This window comes from Pongo pygmaeus, chromosome 9 (genome assembly GCF_028885625.2).
Source record: "Pongo pygmaeus isolate AG05252 chromosome 9, NHGRI_mPonPyg2-v2.0_pri, whole genome shotgun sequence".
NCBI lineage: Eukaryota > Metazoa > Chordata > Mammalia > Primates > Hominidae > Pongo > Pongo pygmaeus.
In genome coordinates this window covers 616,776-637,806 of record NC_072382.2, presented here as the reverse complement: position 1 = coordinate 637,806, position 21,031 = coordinate 616,776, and the positions used below count along the sequence as shown (strand labels likewise).

General features: G+C 60.4%; 1 protein-coding gene across 10 annotated transcripts in view; it reads right to left on the bottom strand.

Moving 5' to 3' along the window:
• Positions 1–9,814: 9,814 nt before the first annotated feature.
• The window catches only part of EPS8L2 (EPS8 signaling adaptor L2), a 33,066-nt gene continuing 21,849 nt past the window's right edge, over positions 9,815–21,031 (bottom strand). For all 10 annotated transcript variants that reach the window (XM_054437698.2, XM_054437697.2, XM_063670643.1 and 7 more), the window contains 17 exons: positions 17,439–17,600; positions 16,873–17,022; positions 16,710–16,789; positions 16,454–16,596; positions 16,304–16,374; positions 15,965–16,091; positions 15,715–15,803; positions 15,546–15,620; positions 15,162–15,310; positions 14,905–15,037; positions 14,217–14,329; positions 12,744–12,849; positions 11,728–11,847; positions 11,399–11,471; positions 11,063–11,243; positions 10,790–10,922; positions 9,815–10,640 (listed from right to left, as the gene is read on the bottom strand). In XM_054437698.2, the coding sequence (XP_054293673.1) occupies positions 10,560–10,640; positions 10,790–10,922; positions 11,063–11,243; positions 11,399–11,471; positions 11,728–11,847; positions 12,744–12,849; positions 14,217–14,329; positions 14,905–15,037; positions 15,162–15,310; positions 15,546–15,620; positions 15,715–15,803; positions 15,965–16,091; positions 16,304–16,374; positions 16,454–16,596; positions 16,710–16,789; positions 16,873–17,022; positions 17,439–17,600 (1,986 nt within the window). In that variant the 3' untranslated portion in view covers positions 9,815–10,559. The remainder of the gene's footprint in view (positions 10,641–10,789; positions 10,923–11,062; positions 11,244–11,398; positions 11,472–11,727; positions 11,848–12,743; positions 12,850–14,216; positions 14,330–14,904; positions 15,038–15,161; positions 15,311–15,545; positions 15,621–15,714; positions 15,804–15,964; positions 16,092–16,303; positions 16,375–16,453; positions 16,597–16,709; positions 16,790–16,872; positions 17,023–17,438; positions 17,601–21,031) is intronic.

Sequence of the window (21,031 nt, the reverse complement as noted above, 5' to 3'; positions counted from 1 at the left end):
CCCCGTTTAGACCCTCAAGCGGGGTTCCGGCTCCAGCAATGGCGCCCACTCCGATCCCCGTGAAGACCCTCAGGCGGGGTTCCGGCTCCAGCAGTGGCGCCCACTCAGCCCCCGTGAAGACCCTCAGGCGGGGTTCCGGCTCCAGCAGTGGCGCCCACTCAGCCCCCGTGAAGACCCTCAGGCGGGGTTCCGGCTCCGACAATGGCGCCCACTCCGACCCCGTGAAGACCCTCAGGAGGGATTCCGGCTCCAGCAGTGGCGCCCACTCCGACCCCGTTTAGACCCTCAGGCGGGGTTCCGGCTCCAGCAGTGGCGCCCACTCCGATCCCCGTTTAGACCCTCAGGCGGGGTTCCGGCTCCAGCAGTGGCGCCCACTCCGACCCGGTGAAGACCCTCAGGCGGGGTTCCGGCTCCAGCAGTGGCGCCCACTCCGACCCCGTGAAGACCCTCAGGAGGGATTCCGGCTCCAGCAGTGGCGTCCACTCAGCCCCCGTGAAGACCCTCAGGCGGGGTTCCGGCTCCAGCAGTGGCGCCCACTCAGCCCCCGTGAAGACCCTCAGGCGGGGTTCCGGCTCCAGCAGTGGCGCCCACTCAGATCCCCGTGAAGACCCTCAGGAGGGATTCCGGCTCCAGCAGTGGCGCCCACTCAGATCCTGTGAAGACCCTCAGGAGGGGTTCCGGCTCCAGCAGTGGCGCCCACTCCGATCCCCGTGAAGACCCTCAGGCGGGGTTCCGGCTCCAGCAGTGGCGCCCACTCAGACCCCGTTTAGACCCTCAGGCGGGGTTCCGGCGCCAGCAATGGCGCCCACTCCGACCCCGTGAAGACCCTCAGGAGGGCTTCCGGCTCCAGCAGTGGCGCCCACTCCGATCCCCGTGAAGACCCTCAGGAGGGGTTCCGGCTCCAGCAGTGGCGCCCACTCAGCCCCCGTGAAGACCCTCAGGCGGGGTTCCGGCTCCAGCAGTGGCGCCCACTCCGACCCCGTTTAGACCCTCAGGCGGGGTTCCGGCTCCAGCAATGGCGCCCACTCCGATCCCCGTGAAGACCCTCAGGAGGGATTCCGGCTCCAGCAGTGGCGCCCACTCAGCCCCCGTGAAGACCCTCAGGAGGGGTTCCGGCTCCAGCAGTGGCGCCCACTCAGCCCCCGTGAAGACCCTCAGGAGGGATTCCGGCTCCAGCAGTGGCGCCCACTCAGCCCCCGTGAAGACCCTCAGGAGGGATTCCGGCTCCAGCAATGGCGCCCACTCCGCCCCCGTGAAGACCCTCAGGCGGGGTTCCGGCTCCAGCAGTGGCGCCCACTCAGACCCCGTTTAGACCCTCAGGCGGGGTTCCGGCTCCAGCAGTGGCGCCCACTCCGATCCCCGTGAAGACCCTCAGGAGGGGTTCCGGCTCCAGCAGTGGCGCCCACTCAGCCCCCGTGAAGACCCTCAGGCGGGGTTCCGGCTCCAGCAGTGGCGCCCACTCCGACCCCGTTTAGACCCTCAGGCGGGGTTCCGGCTCCAGCAATGGCGCCCACTCCGATCCCCGTGAAGACCCTCAGGAGGGATTCCGGCTCCAGCAGTGGCGCCCACTCAGCCCCCGTGAAGACCCTCAGGAGGGGTTCCGGCTCCAGCAGTGGCGCCCACTCAGCCCCCGTGAAGACCCTCAGGAGGGATTCCGGCTCCAGCAGTGGCGCCCACTCAGCCCCCGTGAAGACCCTCAGGAGGGATTCCGGCTCCAGCAATGGCGCCCACTCCGCCCCCGTGAAGACCCTCAGGCGGGGTTCCGGCTCCAGCAGTGGCGCCCACTCAGACCCCGTTTAGACCCTCAGGCGGGGTTCCGGCTCCAGCAGTGGCGCCCACTCAGCCCCCGTGAAGACCCTCAGGCGGGGTTCCGGCTCCAGCAGTGGCGCCCACTCCGATCCCGTTTAGACCCTCAGGCGGGGTTCCGGCTCCAGCAGTGGCGCCCACTCCGATCCCGTTTAGACCCTCAGGCGGGGTTCCGGCTCCAGCAGTGGCGCCCACTCAGCCCCCGTGAAGACCCTCAAGCGGGGTTCCGGCTCCAGCAGTGGCGCCCACTCAGCCCCCGTGAAGACCCTCAGGCGGGGTTCCGGCTCCAGCAGTGGCGCCCACTCCGATCCCCGTGAAGACCCTCAGGCGGGGTTCCGGCTCCAGCAGTGGCGCCCACTCCGATCCCCGTGAAGACCCTCAGGCGGGGTTCCGGCTCCAGCAGTGGCGCCCACTCAGCCCCCGTGAAGACCGTCAGGCGGGGTTCTGGCTCCAGCAATGGCGCCCACTCAGCCCCCGTTTAGACCCTCAAGCGGGGTTCCGGCTCCAGCAATGGCGCCCACTCCGATCCCCGTGAAGACCCTCAGGAGGGGTTCCGGCTCCAGCAATGGCGCCCACTCCGACCCCGTGAAGACCCCCAGGCGGGTTTCCGGCTCCAGCAGTGGCGCCCACTCCGACCCCGTGAAGACCCTCAGGAGGGATTCCGGCTCCAGCAATGGCGCCCACTCCGACCCCGTTTAGACCCTCAAGCGGGGTTCCGGCTCCAGCAATGGCGCCCACTCCGATCCCCGTGAAGACCCTCAGGCGGGGTTGCGGCTCCAGCAATCGCGTCCACTTGGCTGTGTCAACGACCCGTGGCTTCGTGGCTGTCCTGGGAGCTAGCGCTTTCACACTTAAAGAGCGTATTTCTATAAATAGTTATACATTTTTTTTGAGACAGGGTCTCGCTGGGTTGCCTAGGTTGTAGTGCAGTGGTGTGATCATGGCAACCTCCATCTCCTGCACTTAAGTGATCCTCCTGCCTCAGCCTCCCAAGTAGCTGAGACTACAGGCACGTGCTACCGTGCCCAGCTAATTTTTGCGGTTTTTTTGTTTTTTTTTCTAGACGGAGTCTCGCTCTGTCACCAAGGCTGGAATGCAGTGCCGCAATCTTGGCTCACTGCAACCCTCGCGCCTCGGGTTCAAGAGATTCTCCTGCCTCAGCTTCCCAGGTAGCTGGGATTACAGGTGCCTGCCACCACTCCTGGATAATTTTTGTATTTTAGCAGAGACGGCTTTTCACCATGCTGCCCAGGCTGGTTTCAAACTCCTGAGCTCAAGTAATGCATCTGCCTCAGCCTCCCAAAGTGCTAGGATTGCAGGTGTGAGCCACTGCACCTGGCCTAGTACATCTTTGTTAAACAAAAAATCTAGTGAGCAGAATGGCACTGGTATCCACGTTTGCAAAATCTCTGTCATGCTTGGGTTGCTAGCAGCTCTCTCATGCCGGGGTTCCTAGCAATGCCAAAGTGCTGGGATTGCAGGTGTGAGCCACTGCACCTGGCCTAGTACATCTTTGTTAAACAAAAAATCTAGTGAGCAGAGTGGCATTGGTATCCACGTTTGCAAAATCTCCATCATGCCGGTTTCCTAGGCCCAGGGGTCCTCCTCCCAGGGCCTGCCTAGGCCTCTGGGAATCATTGTTCTAGGTGAAGTATGTGAGGAAAATCTGGCTTCATCCAGATTTGTAGTCGGAACAGGGAAGGGCACCCTGATAGCCTTTCTGGATCATTGTGGACCTTCTGTGACTGGCTCTTAGGCCCGTGAGTGATGCTGGAATGTCCTGCCTTGGTCATGGGGTTTCCCAGACCCCCAAGTGCTGACCCCTCCAGTTTCAATAAGGAACATGCACGCTCCCTAACTGAGCCTATCAGAAGGAGCTTCAGGGCTGGGCACAGTGGCTCACGCCTATAATCCCAGCACTTTGGGAGGCTGAGGCAGGCAGATCATGAGGTCCCAGCTATGAGGTCAGGTCACTGCACTCCAGCCTGGGTGACAGAGCAAGACTCCGTCTCAAAAAAAAAAAAAAAAAAAAAGAGCTTCAGGTGGTGGAGCAGCCTTGCCTATGGTGGCAGTTTCCAAAACTCTAATGTTTACTGGAAAATGCAGATTTATCACGGCAGCGAAGACAGTCCATTGTTTTCACTTTATTCATCTTGGAGACAATGACTACCCACGTCTCGACACAAGAGGTTCTTTCAAGTAACGTGGAGAAGCTGGCCAGGTCAGTCACGGCTGGGACATGGCTCCCAGCTCTTCCCGGGCAGCCCCAACACCTGGGCAGCCGGCGCCCGGGATGCCGGATGCTTACGCTTCTGGGCCAGGTGAGACTGCATCAAATCAGTGACGTTTGCTGGTCCACCCAGGGCATCCCCATGAGTGTGTGTGTCGGGGAAGAAGGGGGGCTGCCCATATTCGAGCAAAGGTGAGTGCGGTTGAGAAGGCAGGCTTCTGTGTTTCACGGGGCTGCCATGGCAAACGCCGCACACTGGATGATGTGGACGACAGACGCGTCTCCTCTTTTGGTTCTAGAGGCTGGAGTCTGAGATGCAAGCGTGGCCAGGGCTGGTTCCTTCCAGGCTGTGTGGGAATCTCTGCTCCCGGCCTCTCCAGGCTTCTGTGGGAGCTGCCGCTCCGTGTTGCTCCTTGGCACGTAGAAACCTCCTCCTCCGCTGGTGATCACCCCGATCATGACTGTGTCCACGTTTCCCCTTTTTATTTGTTATTTTGTTTTAATTTTTTTTTGCCCAGGCTGGAGTGCAGTGGTGGGATCTTGGCTCACTGCAACCTCCACCTCCCAGGTTCAAGCGATTCTCCTGTCTCAGCCTCCCGAGTAGCTGGGACTACAGGCGCCCGCCACCACGCCCAGCTAATTTTTGTATTTTTAGTAGAGATTGGGTTTCACCATGTTGGCCAGGATGGTCTTGAACTCTTGACCTCAAGTGATCTTCCCACCTCAGCCTCCCAAAGTGCTGGGATTACAGGTGTGAGCCACCTCACCCGGCCTCCCCTTTTTATGTATTAGGGCCACCGTACTCCAGCATGGCCTCATCTTAATTATATCTGCGGTGACCCAAATAGGGCAACAGTCTAAGGTGCTGGGACAAGGACTGAAATATGAATTTCGGAAGGACATAATTCAACCCAGAGCACCCTTTTTTTTGAGACGGCGTCTTGCTCTGTCACCCAGGCTGGAGTTGCAGTGGCACCATCACAGCTCATTGCAGCCTTGAACTCCTGGGCTCAAACAATTCTCTCGAATCAGCCTCCTAAGTAGCTGGGACCACAGATGCACATCACCACACCTGGCTAATTTTTACATTTCTTTTTTTTTTTTTTTTTTGAGATGGAGTCTTACTCTGTTGCCCAGGCTGGAGTGCAGTGGCGCGATCTCGGCTCACTGCAAGCTCTGCCTCCCGGGTTCACGCCATTCTCCTGCCTCGGCCTCCCGAGTAGCTGGGACTACAGGCGCCCACCACCAGGCCAGGCTAATTTTTTGTATTTTTTGTAGAGACGGAGTTTCACTGTATTAGCCAGGATGGTCTCGAGCTCCTGACCTCGTGGTCCGCCCGCCTCGGCCTCTCAAAGTGCTGGGATTACAGGTTTGAGCCACTGCGCCTGGCCAATTTTTAAATTTTTAGTAGAGACAGGGTCTCGCTATGTTGCCCAGGCTAATCTCAAATTCCTGGGCTCAAACAATCCACCTGCTTCGGCCTCCCAAAGCACTGGGATTACAGATGTGAGCCACATGCCTGGCCTGCTTCTCAGTCTTGCTATAAAAGCAGTGTAGAGGGCCGGGCATGGTGGCTCACGCCTGTAATCCCAGCATTTTGGGAGGCCAAGGTGGGCAGATCACCTGAGGTCAGGAGTTCAAGATCAGCCTGACCAAGATGGAGAAATCCCGTTTCTACTAAAAATACAAAACTAGCCAGGCGTGGTGGCAAGTGCCTGTAATCCCAGCTACTCGGGAGGCTGAGGCAGGAGAATCGCTTGACCCAGGAGACGGAGGTTGCAGTGAGCCGAGATCACGCCACTGCACTCCAGCCTGGGCAACAAGAGCGAAACTCCGTCTCAAACAAACAAACAAACACACACCGTCTAGAGCTCACAATGCTCTGAAAGGGTCTTAGGTCTCCCAGAGACTGTCCTTGGTGTCTGCTGTGCTTGCCAGTCAGCGTCCCATCCAAGTGGCCTTCGGTGAATGCAAGTCTTTTAAAAAAATGTTTTCATTAAAATTTTTTTTTTTTTTTTTTTTTGGCTGGGTGCAGTGGCTCACGCCTGTAATCCCAGCACTTTGGGAGGCCAAGGCAGGTTGATCATGAGGTCAGGAGATTGAGACCATTCTAGCTAACATAGTGAAACCCTGTCTCTACTAAAAGTACAAAAAATTATCCGGACATGGTAGCACCCGCTTGTAGTCTCAGCTACTTGGGAGGCTGAGGTAGGAGAATCAATTGAACCTGGGAGGTGGAGGTTGCAGTGAGCCGAGACTGCGCCGCTGCACTCCAGCCTGGGTGACAGAGCAAAATTCTATTTAAAAAAAAAAAAAAAAGAATTTTTTTTTTTGAGACAGGATCTCACTCTGTCACCCAGGCTGGAGTGCAGTGGTGCCATCTCAGCTCACTGCAACCTCCGCCTCCCAGGCTCGAGGGATCCTCCCCACTCAGCCTCCCGAGTAGCACAGGCAGTGAGACCACAGGCACTCACCAGCACGCCTGGCTAATTTAATAATTTTTTTTCTTTTCTTTTTTTTGAGACAGAGTCTCTCTCTGTTGCCCAGGCTGGAGTGCAGTGGCGCGATCTCTGCTGACTGCAACCTCCACCTCCCAAGTTCAATCGATTCTCGTGCTTCAGCCTCCTGAGTAGCTGGGACTACAGGTGCCCACAACCATGCCCGGCTAATTTTTTGTACTTTTAGTAGAGACGAGGTTTCACCGTGTTAGCCAGGATAGTCTCAATCTCCTGACCTCGTGATCTGCCCACCTTGGCCTCCCAAAGTGCTGGGATTACAGGCGTGAGCCACCGCGCCCGGCCTAATAATTTTTTTTTGTAGAGACAGGGTCTAGCCATTTGCCCAGGCTGGTCTCGAACCCCTGGGCTCAAGCTATCCTTTGCCTTGGCCTCCCAAGGTGCTGGGATTACAGGTGTGAGCTACTGCACCTGGCTGCAAGTCTTTAATTTTGCCAAAATCAAATTCATTGACTCCTTTTTTTAAATTTTCATAATTTTATTTTTGAAACAGAGTTTTGCTCTTTTGCTCTTTTGCTGGAGTGAAGTGGCATGATTTTGGTTCACTGCAACCTCTGCCCCCTGGGTTCAAGTGAGTCTCCTGCCTCAACCTCCCGAGTAGCTGGGATTACAGGCACGCGCCACCATGCCCGGCTAATTTTTGTATTTTTAGTAGAGATGGGGTTTCACCAGGTTGGCCAGGCTAGTCTTAAACTCCTGACCTCAGGTGATCCACCTGCCTCGGCCTTCCAAAGTGCTGGGATTACAGGTGTGAGCTGCCGCGCCTGGCATCCGCTGCTTTTGAAGTTTTGTACAGAAAATTCTTTTTCCGCTTTGTCACATGGATATCCTGGTATCTTCTGTGAACTTGGTCATTTTGCCTCTCATGACGTCTAGTACTGCTGGGGCTGGTTCAGCTTTGTGGGGTTAGTGGGGGGTCCCTGTTGTGTTTCTCCACACATTTTCCCAGCACCACTCTCACCACCTTCCCGGGTAACGGGTGCCCCGGGCTGGGACTGTGGCATCCCCACAGGTGTGAGGAACATCTTACCGCACGTGCTGCTGTGTCAACCTCTTGGGAAATCAACTGTTTTGTGATTTTTTTTTTTTTTTTTTTTAAAGAGACAGCCCTTTCTAAATGGCATGGGAAGCCCCTATTGGGTCCTGCGGGGCCTGACTGGGCATGGGCGGACAGGGCCAGCTGTGGGGGAGGACAGAAGGGGAGCAAGCGCCACAAAGACATGCTTGTCCCGAGACAGACAGGCCTTGTTGGTGGAGATATTTGCTTGTGGCTACTGGCGGCCCCACTGGCAGCTCAGGTCACCCACCCTGAGGTCTGAGGTTCAAAGCCCCGCCCTCCCTCCTCACCCAGTGTGGACTCTCCCATATCCATGGCCAGACCCTCGGCAACCCCGGCCCCACCGGGGCCAGCACCAGCAGACCCTCCTTCTTTCTATGGACCTGCCTGATGGGGAGGTGGGTAGGGAGGCCGGGGAGGGGATGAGTGGTTAAGGACACGTTGGAACTGAGAGAGATTGCATGTTAACCCCAGCCCCTGCCCCAAACTCGGGCCTCGAGCAGGTGACCTGGCCCCTCTACAGGTCATTCTCATCCACGCCTACCTCACGGGGCTGCCGCTGGGGCCTCCAGAGGCCGCAGGCAGCACTCAAAACACCACAGGCCCCCAACAGTGATGCCCTCAGGGCAGGAAAGGGGGCAATCCTCACCCCTGGGGCGGGCGGCCAGAGGGGACACAGAGAGCCGGCCCACCCGATGCCGGGTAACCCTGTGCCCATCACCAGGCCGGTGGGGTCGGTGGTCCCATCTGCTCTTGAGGGGGTCTCAGGAGGTGGCAGGAAGCCCCTTGGAAGAAACGGGAGGTAATTTCTGGAAGCCCAGAGGTCTGAGCAGACAGCTGGGGCCAAGGTGCCTCAGACTCAGGGCTCCTGGGGTGGGAGCCTGCTTGGGGCCTAGGGCTGGGATCTGGGGGTTGGAGTCTGGGGGTCTGGCTTCCTGGGGCCTCCTCAGCTGTGCAGGAGGCAGAGTGGGGCACAGCAGGTGGGGGGGCTCTAAATGGGGCTGGGGGAGGTGGGCAGAGAGGGGGCTGAGGAAGCAGGTGTAGATCTGGGGCCCTCAGGAGCTGAGCAGCCCAGCCTGGAGGCTGCATATGAAGCCCAGACCATCCTGGTGGAGGCAGGGCCCTGTTGCTGGGGGTGGTCGGGGAGTGGGCAGCCTCCCTCACTTCCAAGGCCTGGCATCCTGGGGCCCACAGAGGCCCCTTTTGGAGCAGATGTAGCCCTGGTGCCTATCCCTGTCCTGAGGTGGTGGCTCAGCAGGCAGCGGGAGCTGCAGGTTGCAGGGAGGAGGGCCGGTGCTCCCATCCCTCCCCTTTTCCTCTTGGGCCTGTCTCTCTCTCTGCAGGGTCCATCTGGCAGGGTGGGGGGGCCTCTTCCGGGGGCCTGGAGGAGCGGTGGTGGCCATCAAGCCTGGGTCGTGGCTCAGAGGGCACCAGACACTCCCTGCTGCCCCGACCGGACACTGTGGTTAAGAATTGGCCCAGTGTGGCCTGAGCTGAGTCAGGGCTTCTGTGGCCTGGTGTCCAGGCCTGGCTGGGTGGTGGACCAGGCAAGGGACACGCCCCCCCCAGCCCAGCCCCACAGTCGCCCCTGCCCAGGCCAAGACCCCAGGACTGCCTCCCCGGATGCTCCGCACCAGGGTTGGGTTCACGGCTGCTATGGGGACACGTGGGTTGTGGGTTGCCCCCTGCCACCAATCCAGGGCGAGGACACCCCTAGCGGCCACCCACGGCAGCACATGGAGCGGCCGGCAGAGGGCACCAAAGGCCCTTCCAAGGGTGCGGCTCAGGTGGACGCCAGATGGGCGGTCAGGTGCCCCTCCCAGGCAGGGCGCTGAGTGTGGCCTGCTCCCCCTTCTCGGGAGCCCCCGTCAGCCTGGGCTAAGATCTCCAAATCCAGTTTCGGCCTTGCCCTCTGACTCATGGCCCTCCTGGGGCCTGCCGACCGTCTGGCTGAGCTGGCTCTGTCCCCACCGCTCCCACTAGGGTTGTGCCCAGCGAAAGCTGGGCTTGGGTGACACACTTTGGGCCTTCTGGTCGCCGGGCCTGGGAGGGCCACAGGAAGAGAAGTGGGCAGGGTCCCCTCTGGGCTCAGGGGCAGAGCAGCCTGGCGGCCGGCCGGCCCTCTGCCCGGCAGTGCTTAGAAAAGGTGCAGTTTCCGGGGGCTCCAGGACCCACTTCCGCTCCCAGGGAACTGAGACACACGGCTCCTGGGAGACTTAACTGGTTTAATTGCTTAGCCCTGATGCCTCAGCCACCTCTTATCTGTAAGGTGAGACTCAAGTCCAGGCACCAAAACACACCAGCACCCCCAACACCATGCGAGGATCAGTGGCCTGAAACTTGGCTGGAGAAAGCTCCAGTCCTGTGCCTGTGAGGGTGGGCGCTGGGAGTGTCTGAAGCCGGCACGGTGTCCCCTGCGTCGTTGGCCCTTGCAGGTCAAGTGTGTGTCGTCCCCCCACTTTCCCCTGAATGGCAGCCATGGCCTCCTGCTGGAGCCCCTCCCAGGCCCCCCTCAGGGAGCAGAACCCTGCGTATGTGCGGGGATCAGCCCCGCCAGCCTGGAGCTCCAGCCCACCCTGGGGTGTGGATGGATGTAGAAGTAGGTGGGGATAGGGGAGCATCACAGGGGCCAGGACCCCCCAGGTGCACAGGGGAGGACAGAGAAAGAGGCCCCAGCCCCAGGGAGTTCTGTGGCTTCAGAAGAAGGTGGACAAGGGGCTGGTACCACCAGGCAGCAGGTTTGGCTGAGATTGGTCTTGGTGTGGGCTGGGCCTTGGGTACTGCTGGGCCTAAGGATGGGCCTTGTGCCTCCAGACAGGGGCAGGGACCCCTAGCCAGCACCACACCCCCTCCGTGTCCTTGGTACAAAATACATACACATATAAAAATAATACTCCATGCATTGCGGGTGGGCTTCCCCTCCGCAGGCCCCCGCCCAAGGCAGCTGGGCCTAGCTGTCCTCCCCCCTCCTCTGATTCATGGAATGAAACTTGTTCATGAGTTCTTCCAGCTCCGACCCACTTTGCTGCTTCTAGGGAGGAGAAATGGGGGCATCCTCAGCCGGGGGTCCCACGGGTCTGGGTGCCGGCCTCCCCCCTGCTCTGCGACCCCAGGAACCGGCGGGGGCGGGGAGGGCGCAGAGGCAGGAGGGGCGTGGCGCCGGAGCGCAGGCGGGCTCACCTCCAGGAAGGCCTTCTGCACGGTGAGCTGGCTGTACACGCGGACGCCCTCCTCGCCGCACACCTTCTTCAGCTCCTCCTTGTTGAGGGAGAAGAGCTGCGGCCCGGTGAGGATGCCCAGGTTCTCCACGATCCTGGGGCGGGGGGCGGGCGGGTGGGCGTCAGGGCCGCGCTGTGGGCGAGGCTGCCTGGCCCCCGCCCCGACCGCTGCGCACCTTCGGCCGCGCCTCCCACCCCTCGCCCGGGCCCCAGCTCATCCCCCGCCCCCGCTCACCGCGGGCTGAAGGCCTTGGCTTCCAGCCAGGCGCGGACCTCGTCCGGGCCCGACTCGTAGGTGAGCGGCTGGCTCACGGGCTGGCTGCGCTCCACGCGGAAGTGCCTCTGTGGCTGCGCCCTGATGTTGCTGATTTTCCGGATGAGCTCGTCGTTGACCTCGTCCATGTGCTGCATGAGCTCTGAGGGGGCGCGCGACTCAAGCCCGCCGCTGCCTTGCCCCTGCTCCCGCCGCTGCCTTGACCCTGACCCCGCCCCCGGCCCAGGGACCCCCCCACACTTCCTCCCCCAGTTGGCCCTGGGCCCAGGACCCCCGCCTCGAAGCAGCAGCTCTCACCGTCTTTGTTCCCCGGGAAGCTTGGGGGCAGCTTGTGGGTCGGGCTGGCGGGGCCCCAGTACTTCTGACCGGCCTGCGGGGGCGGGGGGCGATCAGGCTCCCCACGCCCTGCCCCCGCCTCCCAGCACCTGCCCGGGACACCCCCCCACCACCACCACCAATCCCCCTACAGCCCCGGCCTGCGGACCAGCCCTTCCCTTCTGCCCAGGGAGCCCTGCACCTGCCCCAGCCTCTCCCGCCGCGGGGCTGGCCTTGGGGCGGGGCTAGGCGCAGGCGGGGCTGCTCCAGGAGGCTGGGGGCTGCGACCCCAGGGACCCCCGCGGGCTCACCTGCTCGAAGGGGGCGCCGGCGTCCTCGGGCCGCGCCTCGCCTAGGATGTTACAGGGCACGTACCCAGCCTGGCCGCTGCGGCTGCGCAGCTTCCACCACTGCCGGCCGTCCTCCAGCACCTGCGGGGCGCGCCGTCAGCCCCTCCCCACACCCAGCCTCTGCGGGGCTGGGACCACCAGCTGGCGCCGCTTTACAGAGGTCGGGGAGCGCCCTAGGGTCTCCTGGAGCCCCGCTTCGCTCCATCCTCTCCGCACCCGTTTCCACCCCTCCAACCCTCGCTGGGCTGCTCCTCCCCCACCCTGCCTCAGGGAGTCTGGGAGACCCTTTTTTTCTTGAGACAGGGTCTCACTCTGCCGCCCAGGCTGGAATGCAGTGGTGCAATCACTGCCCACTGCAGTCTCGACCTCCTGGGTTCAGGCGATACCCCCACCTCAGCCTCCGGAGTAGCTGGGACCACAGGTGCACACCACCACATCCAGCTAATTTTTATGTTTTTTGTAGAGACGGGGTTTCGAGGTGTTGCCCAGGCTTGTCTCGAACTCGTGGGCTAAAGGGATCCTCCCGCCTTGGCTTCCCAGTGCTGCGGTTACAGGCGTGAGCCGCGGAGCCAGGCTGTGGATGTGGCCCACTCCCCCCTAGCTTGCTCCACTTTCTGTCCCCCAGTGGGTGGCCTGGATTCCGGCTGGCAGATGCAGCCAGTGCAGATGTGGGGGCTCCTGGGTGGGTGTGAATGACAGGCCCCCGCTGGGTCCACGTGGTGCAGATGCTCCCCCCAGCCTGGCACAGGGGTCCCTGCACGCCTTTGGGGATCCCCAAGATGGGAAGGCCCCTCCAACAGGCTGGGGATCCCGATCACAGTCCAAGGGCGGGGACCCTGGAGAAAGGGGCCGGCAGCCGTGCCCCGTCCTGGCATCACCCAGCCTGGCCCTAGACCGCTCCCCATCTCCCCTGGTAGCCCCTCCCTTGAAGCCCTGCCCTGTTTCCCCCTCTTGGACCCCCTCCTCCAGCCCCTCACCTCTAGGACCTCATCCTTGAGCACCGATAGCTCGTTGGCATTTCGGGCTGTGAAGTCGTACAGGATCTTGACGTACTTGGCCATGGCTGGTGTTGGCTGGTAGCCCCTGTGAGGAACAGGAGGGGCTGAGGCCCAGGCTGGTGGGGGTCTCCTCTGAGACCTGGGAAGTGGCTGGGGGGCAGCAGCTTCCCAGGTGCACGACTGGCTGCCTCTTTTCTGCTCTCGAGGTCACCGTGGAGAGAGGCTGCAGGCAGCGTCAGCCGGGAATGGAAACTGTGACAGCCCCAGAGCTTTGGGGCCCTGCATGGAGGCGGGGCAGGCAGGAGGTGGGCGTGGCGCAGGGGCCTGTGGTACAGCAAGGCTGGCCCATCCCAGGCCACCTCAGGGGTCTCCAGTCTGGCACCCCAGGGGAACCAGAGCCAGGGGCGTTCCTGGGAAACGCCAGGGTCACAGCTCCCCCCAGCTGGCCAATGAGGGCCAGCATGTCTTCAGAGCCATGGCCCCTCTGAGGACTGAACACAGCCCAAATTGTCCAGTGGAGGAAGGGTCTCAAGCTCCTCTCTGTGGGGTGGGACCTGCACCTCAAAAGTGCGTGGGGGCTGGCCCTGGCTGAGGGGTCCTGGCTTTGGCATGTAGCAGGCCTGTGGCTGTCACCTGGCCAGGCGGTCCGTCCTGGTCAGTGTGGCCCTGGTCATCAGGGCAGCTCCCGTGTCCAGGTGCTCAGGGAAATGAAGGGGCCATGAACTGTCAGGACAGGGCCAGGGTGGACAGACCAGGAGCTGAAGTCAAAGGGTGGAAATGTTTTTAAGTGTGGTCCTAGGCCAGGGACTACGGGAGCCAGGCTGACACTGTGGGCAAGGGGAGGCCATGCTTGCTTAGAAGATGGATTTCTGGCCCCCCTTTCCCACAAAATTGAATCCTGGGGTGTGGCAGGGTCAGGGGCTTCCCATGCAGATCCTGGACCAGGAATGAGCACAGAAGGGAAGAGGGGAGGCAAGGAAAGACGGGACTCCCCTAGTGCCATGGGCTTGTTCTTTGTCCTCTTTGGAAACGGTTGGGGCTGGGGGTGGGGGGAGGGGAGAGGCTTCAGTAGCCCAGAACCCCAGTCTCCTCTTTTGGCTCTACCAGAGGTTGGGTCTGAATCAGTCCCAACAGCCCCAACAGGATGACAGTGTTTGGTGAAACCACTCAAGTTCAGTGGTTTAGTAGTTTCTAACCTTGGTTCTAAAACATACATGTGGATGCACAGAAAGAGCTGATATATTAGGGTAGAGAATTTGTGCACGAGTTTTGAAATGTTTCCTTTAATTATATAGCATGCAATTGAAAACCGCTTCAAATCTGGAAAAGTATTTTAAACCACTTGAACAATGCACTTGCCACCACCTGATGGCAGCGTACTCATATGTTTTTAGAGACTGTAGGTTCTGAAGGATTTCACTTTCATGCTCCCTCACTTTGAGGGGGGCTTACCTGTGAGTATGTGGGGAGCTGACTGGTGGTAGGGCATCCCCTGGGGGGGTGGGCTCTGAAGTGGGGCTGTGCTTCTGGGAGTTTCGTATGGACTGTCGGCTCGCTGGACTCACCTGTGGGGAAGGTGGGCGGCCTGAGTTAGACATGGGGCGGGGCTGGGTAAGGAGGGCAGGGGCAGGCTGGGTCCCAGGACGAGGGGGCATAAGACAGGGGCTGGGCTAATGTCCTGTGACTGACGCACCACTGAGGGTGATGGAGCCTGATGCCTGGTGATGCCAGCATGGGCTGCCTCTCTTGGCAGGGGCTAGGGGCAGCTGAGCTGCGGCTAAAGGGGCGGTGGGTGGAGGTGGGCTGGGGAGGGGAGCTCTGGGGAGGGGTGGGTGTCGGGGCCGGGGAGGGGAGCTCTGGGGAGGGGTGGGTGTCGGGGCCGGGGAGGGGAGCTCTGGGGAGGGGTGGGTGTCGGGGCCGGGGAGGGGAGCTCTGGGGAGGGGTGGGTGTCGGGGCCGGGGAGGGGAGCTCTGGGGAGGGGTGGGTGTCGGGGCCGGGGAGGGGAGCTCTGGGGAGGGGTGGGTGTCGGGGCCGGGGAGGGGAGCTCTGGGGAGGGGTGGGTGTCTGGCTTGGGGAGGGGAGCTCTGGTGAGGGGTGGTGTTGGGGCTGGGGTGGGGATGGGGGCTGCTGGTGCTCTCACCTCCTCGATGGGGGCAGACGCCAGCCCCTCCACTTCCCAGGGGGCTTCCTGCAGCACATCCATGGGAGGCTCCCAGCCGCTGTGGAACTTGGGCACGTACAGGGGTACCTGCGGCTCCCACGGCCACTCGGAGCTGGGGTGAGGGGTCCTGAAGTCAGCCCTGCTTCTCCAGAACTGGCCCACCCAGAACTCCCTTGCTGGCCCCCATGCAGTGCTGGCCCCCTGTGAAACCCCGGCACCGCTCCGCCCTGCCCTACCGGGGCCGCATCCAGCTCTCTCCCAATGACTCCCACAGCGACATCTCCTTAGGGACCAGGTGGCCGCGCAGGAAGTCCACGGCATCTCGGGAGAGCAGTGGGCAGGAGACGGAGCGTGCGATGTCTGGGCCACCGCAGGTGTTGACAATCTGGGGCACAGTGAGGTTCAGAGGGGACTGAGGCCCACAGACCCTGGCCCAGCACCCCCGTAGCTCCACAGGCTGGCCCTCGGGAAGAGACTTTGGACCCCAGGGAGAGTGGCCACACAGCGTGAACCGGGCTGCCCAAGGCGGGCACTTGCTGCCCCAACCCTGACCCCGGGGCGATGCTCCAGAGGCCTCTGGGCCCCCACCCTGCGCGCCCCTGCCGCCCGGCCCCAGGCACCAGGTCCAGAGGCCCGAAGAGGAAGTGCACGAGCTCCGCGGCGCTGGGGTTCTGGATGTGCTTCTGCAGCTTTGCCTGGGGGTGGGAACAAGTGAGCAGGGGCCGGGGCGGGGCCTCCACCCTCCCCTCATCACAGATGGTGGGGCGGGGCTGGGGCCACCAGACTCACCAGCAAGTTAATCGCCAGCTTGATTTTCTGGAAGCAGTCAATGAACTCGCCCTCAGAGGGGGGCCGTGCCCGCAGTGTGAGGACGCCCTCTGGCATGGGAGGCACCGTGTGAGCCGGGCTGGCCCTGGTCTCCCCAGCCCCTGCGTCTTCTGTCCCATGCAGCCCATCTGTGTGGGCTGGACCTTCCCCCACCTCCATGAGTAGCCCCCATGGATGTCCCTGGCCCCGTCCCCATCCCCGTCCCCTGCACCTGCTGGCGCCTTCTTGCCCTTCTTCTTCCCCTTCTTCCGCTGGTTCAGCTGCTTGAAAGCCTCAGCCGCCTTCTGCAGCCGGGCCACAAACCACTCGATGTCGTCCAGGGCGCAGTTGAGGATTTGCTGGGGTCAGAGGGGGTCAGGGGTCAGACTCAGATACTCCCCACCGCCCCGCCCTGCCGCAGGGACAGCCCCACAGGTGATGGGAGGAGCTGGGCCCCACACCGTCGGAGGGGCAGCCACAGGCTGGGGACTGGCCGGAGGGACAGCAAGGACCAGTGTCCACTGCTGAGGGCGGGGAAGAGAGGGGCCACCTGCCAGGCCCGGGCACCCACCGTCTCCTTCTCTATCTTCTGAGCCAGCAAGGCCCGCGGCTCCTCCTCCTGCGACTCCCGACGGCGGAAACCTGATGGGGGACACGGCGGCTGCTCACCGAGCCCCCGCACAACGAGCTCTGTGGAGCCCCCTCCAGCCCCTCGGCCTACCTGGCTCGCTGAGTGGCACCTGCGGGCCCACGCGATTCTTGGCCTGCGGGGAATCCCCGCCGCGGTGCTGGAAGGGGATGGGCGCCGGGCCCTGGGGAGGGGGCAGGATGGACTGCCGCTGCCGAATCTTCTCCTGGTGTCCCCTGGAGGGCGAGGGGGTCCTGCTCAGCCCCGCCGGGAACACACCTGACCCTCCCTCCCTGCCCGGCTCTTCCCCTCCCCGCCACCTGTGACCCCGCTCCGCCCGCTGCCCTACTTCAGGGTCTGCGGCCGCATCTTCTTGCCCAGCCGGCAGTCGGCCAACGCGCTCTCGATGTCCTCGTGCACCAGCTCTGCCTGGGAAAGCGGGCGTCAGGCGGCCAGGAGGGCGGGGCGCAGCGCTGCGGAGCCCCACCCTGCCCCGCCCGGAGCCTCCTCACCTCCACCTCATCGCAGTGGAAGAAGTGGACATCCGGCTTGCTCTGCTCCGAGTCCTGGCACACGAGCAGCAGCACAGATGGGTAGCGCAGCTGGTTCAGGACCGTCTGGCTGCGCTGCACAGTGGGCAGTGGGAAGTTTTCCAGCTCCTCCTGCGGGGCACATAGCGCGGACACGACTCGCACCCGGGGTCTGGGCACTCTGGCAGGGAGTGGCCGGAGCTATGGGCACCCGCGGGGCACTGGCAGGGAGTGGCCGGAGCTGTGGAGACGCCTGGAGCACAGGCCCCTCTGGCGCCGCTGGGGAATGGGCTCCCAAAGATGAGGACTAGACCCAGGACACACCCCGCAGCTGTACAGCAAGGCTGACCCCGGCTTCCAAACTTCCCTGGACTCTCAGCTCTATGCGGCCCTCTCTGCCCACCCTTGTCCCATCGTGTTCCAGGCACCAGAATGATGGGGCATGGCCGGCCCTGCAGAGAGGACCGGCCGCACATCTGGGCTGCAGCCGGTGGCTGCCACCGCCTCTACCCACTGTGCTCCCTGTCCCCCGCGGCACTGGGCCCCACCTGAGACTCGATGTCCAGCAGCCGCAGCGACTGGTCGTTCACCTGCAGCAGCATCTCCTGGGTCCAGATCTTCTCCTTGGAGCTCAGCTGCACCAGCTTCCGGATGGCGTCGTCCACAGACGTAATGGCTTCGCTCTTGTCCATGATGAATGTGGCCAGGTGCTGGGGGTGGGCGGACGGTCACTGCAGGGCAGAGCCCTCCTTGTGTCGAAAGCCCAGCCCCCAGGGGGAACAGCCTGAGGGGCTGAGGAACCACAGCCAACCCTGGGTAGGGGGCTAGAATGGGGACCGGCCCCGCCTTTGGTGGGGGGAGTCTCTATTCTGCCTTGGCAGGCATCTCTAGGGGCCACGCTTGTGCCCTGAAAATATCCTCAAAAGAATTCCAACTGCTGCCCGGCCCCGCGCCACTGTCCTCACCCCCCCACCTCCTGGTGCAGGCTCAGCACCTGCCCACTGCACTGGCTGCGCCAGCCTCCCCAGCTCTCTTCCTTCTCAGACGTCCCCTCTGTGACCAGCTGGCTACAATGCCAGCCATCACCCCATCCCGACCTGTCCTAATTCCCTGAATCAGACCCAACGTCGCGCTGCACGTGGCGTGCTGTGCGTCCAGCGTGCTCACTACTCCAAGGCACTGTTCCGGTTGCCACTTGCTAAGCTGTGTCCCCAGGTCCAGGGCAAAGCCTGGTGCACAGAGGACCCTCGACAAGTGTGTGCAGGATGCGTCCATCCCTGAGGATCTGCGGCCAGCCTGGCCCCTGCCCTGTGCCCTCCACCTCTCCTCTTTCCAGGCCTGGCTCAGACCCCCTCCTCCAGCCAAGCTGCCCTGTTCGCTAAGTAAAACCCTCCCATGAAGGGTTGGCCGTTCAGTGCACAATGCTGGCACAGCTGGATAAACACTAACTTGAACTACAGGACAAAGGCAACCACAAAACGCAAAACATAAAAGTTTGTGTGGCCGGGCGCGGTGGCTCACATCTGTCATCCCAGCACTGCGGGAGGCCGAGACGGGTGGATCACCTGAGGTCAGGAGTTCGAGACCAGCCTAGCCAACATGGTGAAACCCTGTCTCTACTAAAAATACAAAAAATTAGCCAGGCATTGTGGCGGGCGCCCGTAATCCCAGCTACTCGGGAGGCTGAGGTGGGAGAATCACTTGAACCCGGGAGGCAGAAGTTACAGTGAGCCAAGATTGCATCACTACACTCCAGGCTGGGCAACAGAGCAAGAATCTGTCTCAAAAAAAAAAAAAGATTGGGCGCTGTGGCTGACGCCTGTAATCCCAGCACTTTGGGATGCGGAGGCAGGCAGATCACGAGGTCAGGAGATCGAGACCATCCTGGCTAATATGGTGAAACCCCGTCTCTACTAAAAATACAAAAAATTAGCTGGGCGTGGTGGCAGGCGCCCGTAGTCCCAGCTACTCGGGAGGCTGAGGCAGGAGAATGGTGTGAAACCGGGAGGCGGAGCTTGCAGTGAGCCGAGATTGTGCCACTGCACTCCAGCCTGGGCGACAGAGTGAGACTCCATCTCAAAAAAAAAAAAAAAAAAAAAAAAATTAAAAAATTAGCCAGGTGTGGTGGTACACGCCTGTCATCCCAGCTACTTGGGAGGCTGAAGTGGGAGGAATGCTTGTGCCCAGGAGATCAAAGCTGCAGTGAACCATGTTCGTGCCACTGCACTTAGCCTGGGCAACAGAGAGAGACCCTGTCTCAAACTAAAAAAAAAAAAATTAAAAAATTATTCAAAAACTCAAAGAAAAAATTGTATGCAAACCCACTGAATAAAAGAATTACAATTTGAAACTCTGAGCCTCTTTTATTTTAGTGTTTTGTTGCTTTGGCGGTTTTTTTGTTTTTGTTTTGTTTTTGAGACAGTCTCGCTCTGTCACCCAGGCTGGAATGCGGTGGCGTGATCTTGACTCACTGCAAGCTCCGCCTCCCGGGTTCAAGTGATACTCCTGCTTCAGCTTCCCTAGTAGCTGGGATTATAGGCACCCACCACCACGCCCGACCAATTTTTGTATTTTCAGTAGAGACAAGGTTTCTCCATGTTGGCCAGAATGGTCTCAAACTACTGACTTCAGGTTATCTGCCCACCTCAGCCTCCCAAAGTGCTGGGATTACAGGCGTGAGCCACCATGCCCAGCCTCTGTTTGGTTTTTGGTTAACTTTTTTTTTTTCTTTTTTTTGAAACGGAGTCTCACTCTGCTGCCCAGGCTGGAGTGCAGTGACGTGATCTCGGCTCCCTGCAATCTCCGCCTCCCGGGTTCATGCCATTCTCCTGCCTCAGCCTCCTGAGTAGCTGGGACTATGGGCGCCTGCCACCACGCCCAGCTAATTTTTTGTGTTTTTAGTAGAGACAAGGTTTCACCATATTAGCCAGGATGGTCTTGATCTCCTGACCTCGTGATGCGCCCGCCTCGGCCTCCCAAAGTGCTGGGATTACAGACGTGAGCCACTGCGCCCGGCCTATTTATTTTTTCTAGAGACAAGGGCTTGCTTTGTTGCCCAGGCTGGTCTTGGACTCCTGGGCTGAAGCGATCCTCCTGCCTGTGCCTCCCAAAGTGCTGGGATTATAGGCATGAGCCACCTTGCTCAGCCAGGAATTGTATTTTTTTTACCTATTCTATTGCCCAATACTAATAGTCATTGTGAGTTATACTTATGGGTTAGGATGTGGAGAAAGGGTGCCCTCATCCAGCACCTGCCCAGCCTCTCTGGGGAGAGGCCAGTGGCACCTCTAAAGCTGCACAAACCATCCTCTCCCAATTCTACTACAGGTAATCTGCACACGTGCAAAATGTGGCATTGGTACCAGGTTGCTCATTGCAGAACTATCTGTAATAATAAAGACTGGACCCAGCCTACATGTCCATCAACAGGTTAAAGAAGTGGGCAGGTCCAACAGGTTACAGTGGGCACAGGGCCAGGCACGGTGGCTCATGCCTGTAATCCCAGCACTTTGGGAGGCCAAGGCGGGTGGATCACAAGGTCAGGAGTTCGAGACCAGCCTGACCAACACGGTGAAACCCCGTCTCTACTAAAAATACAAAAATTAGCCCGGCGTGGTGGTGGGCGCCTGTAACCCCAGCTACTCAGGAGGCTGAATTAAGAGAATCGCTTGAACCCGGAAGGTAGAGATTGCAGTGAGCCGAGATCGTGCCATTGCATTCCAGCCTGGGCAACACAGCGAGACTCTGTCTCAAAAAAAATAAAAAAATAAAATAAGTGTGCAGAAACATGCAAGGGACTATGAGGCCGTTCATCTCTGCGAGAGGCAGAGTAAAACCTGAAACACACAATACAACCAAACAAGAAAAACCAGGCTGCTGGGCCACAGAACAAGTCTCAGTAAATCTCGAGTGACTGCAACAGTACAGAATACGTTTTCTGATCATAACAAAATTAAAGCAGAAACCCATACTAAAAAGAAAACCAGAAAATCCCAAATGTTTAGAAATAAAGCAACATATTTCTAAATAACCCATGCATCAAAGATGAAGTCACAAGAAAACTGAAAGCATTCTGAACATACATATCACAATTTGTGGAATACAACTAAACTAGTGCTGCGAGGGGAATGTAGAGCTTTCC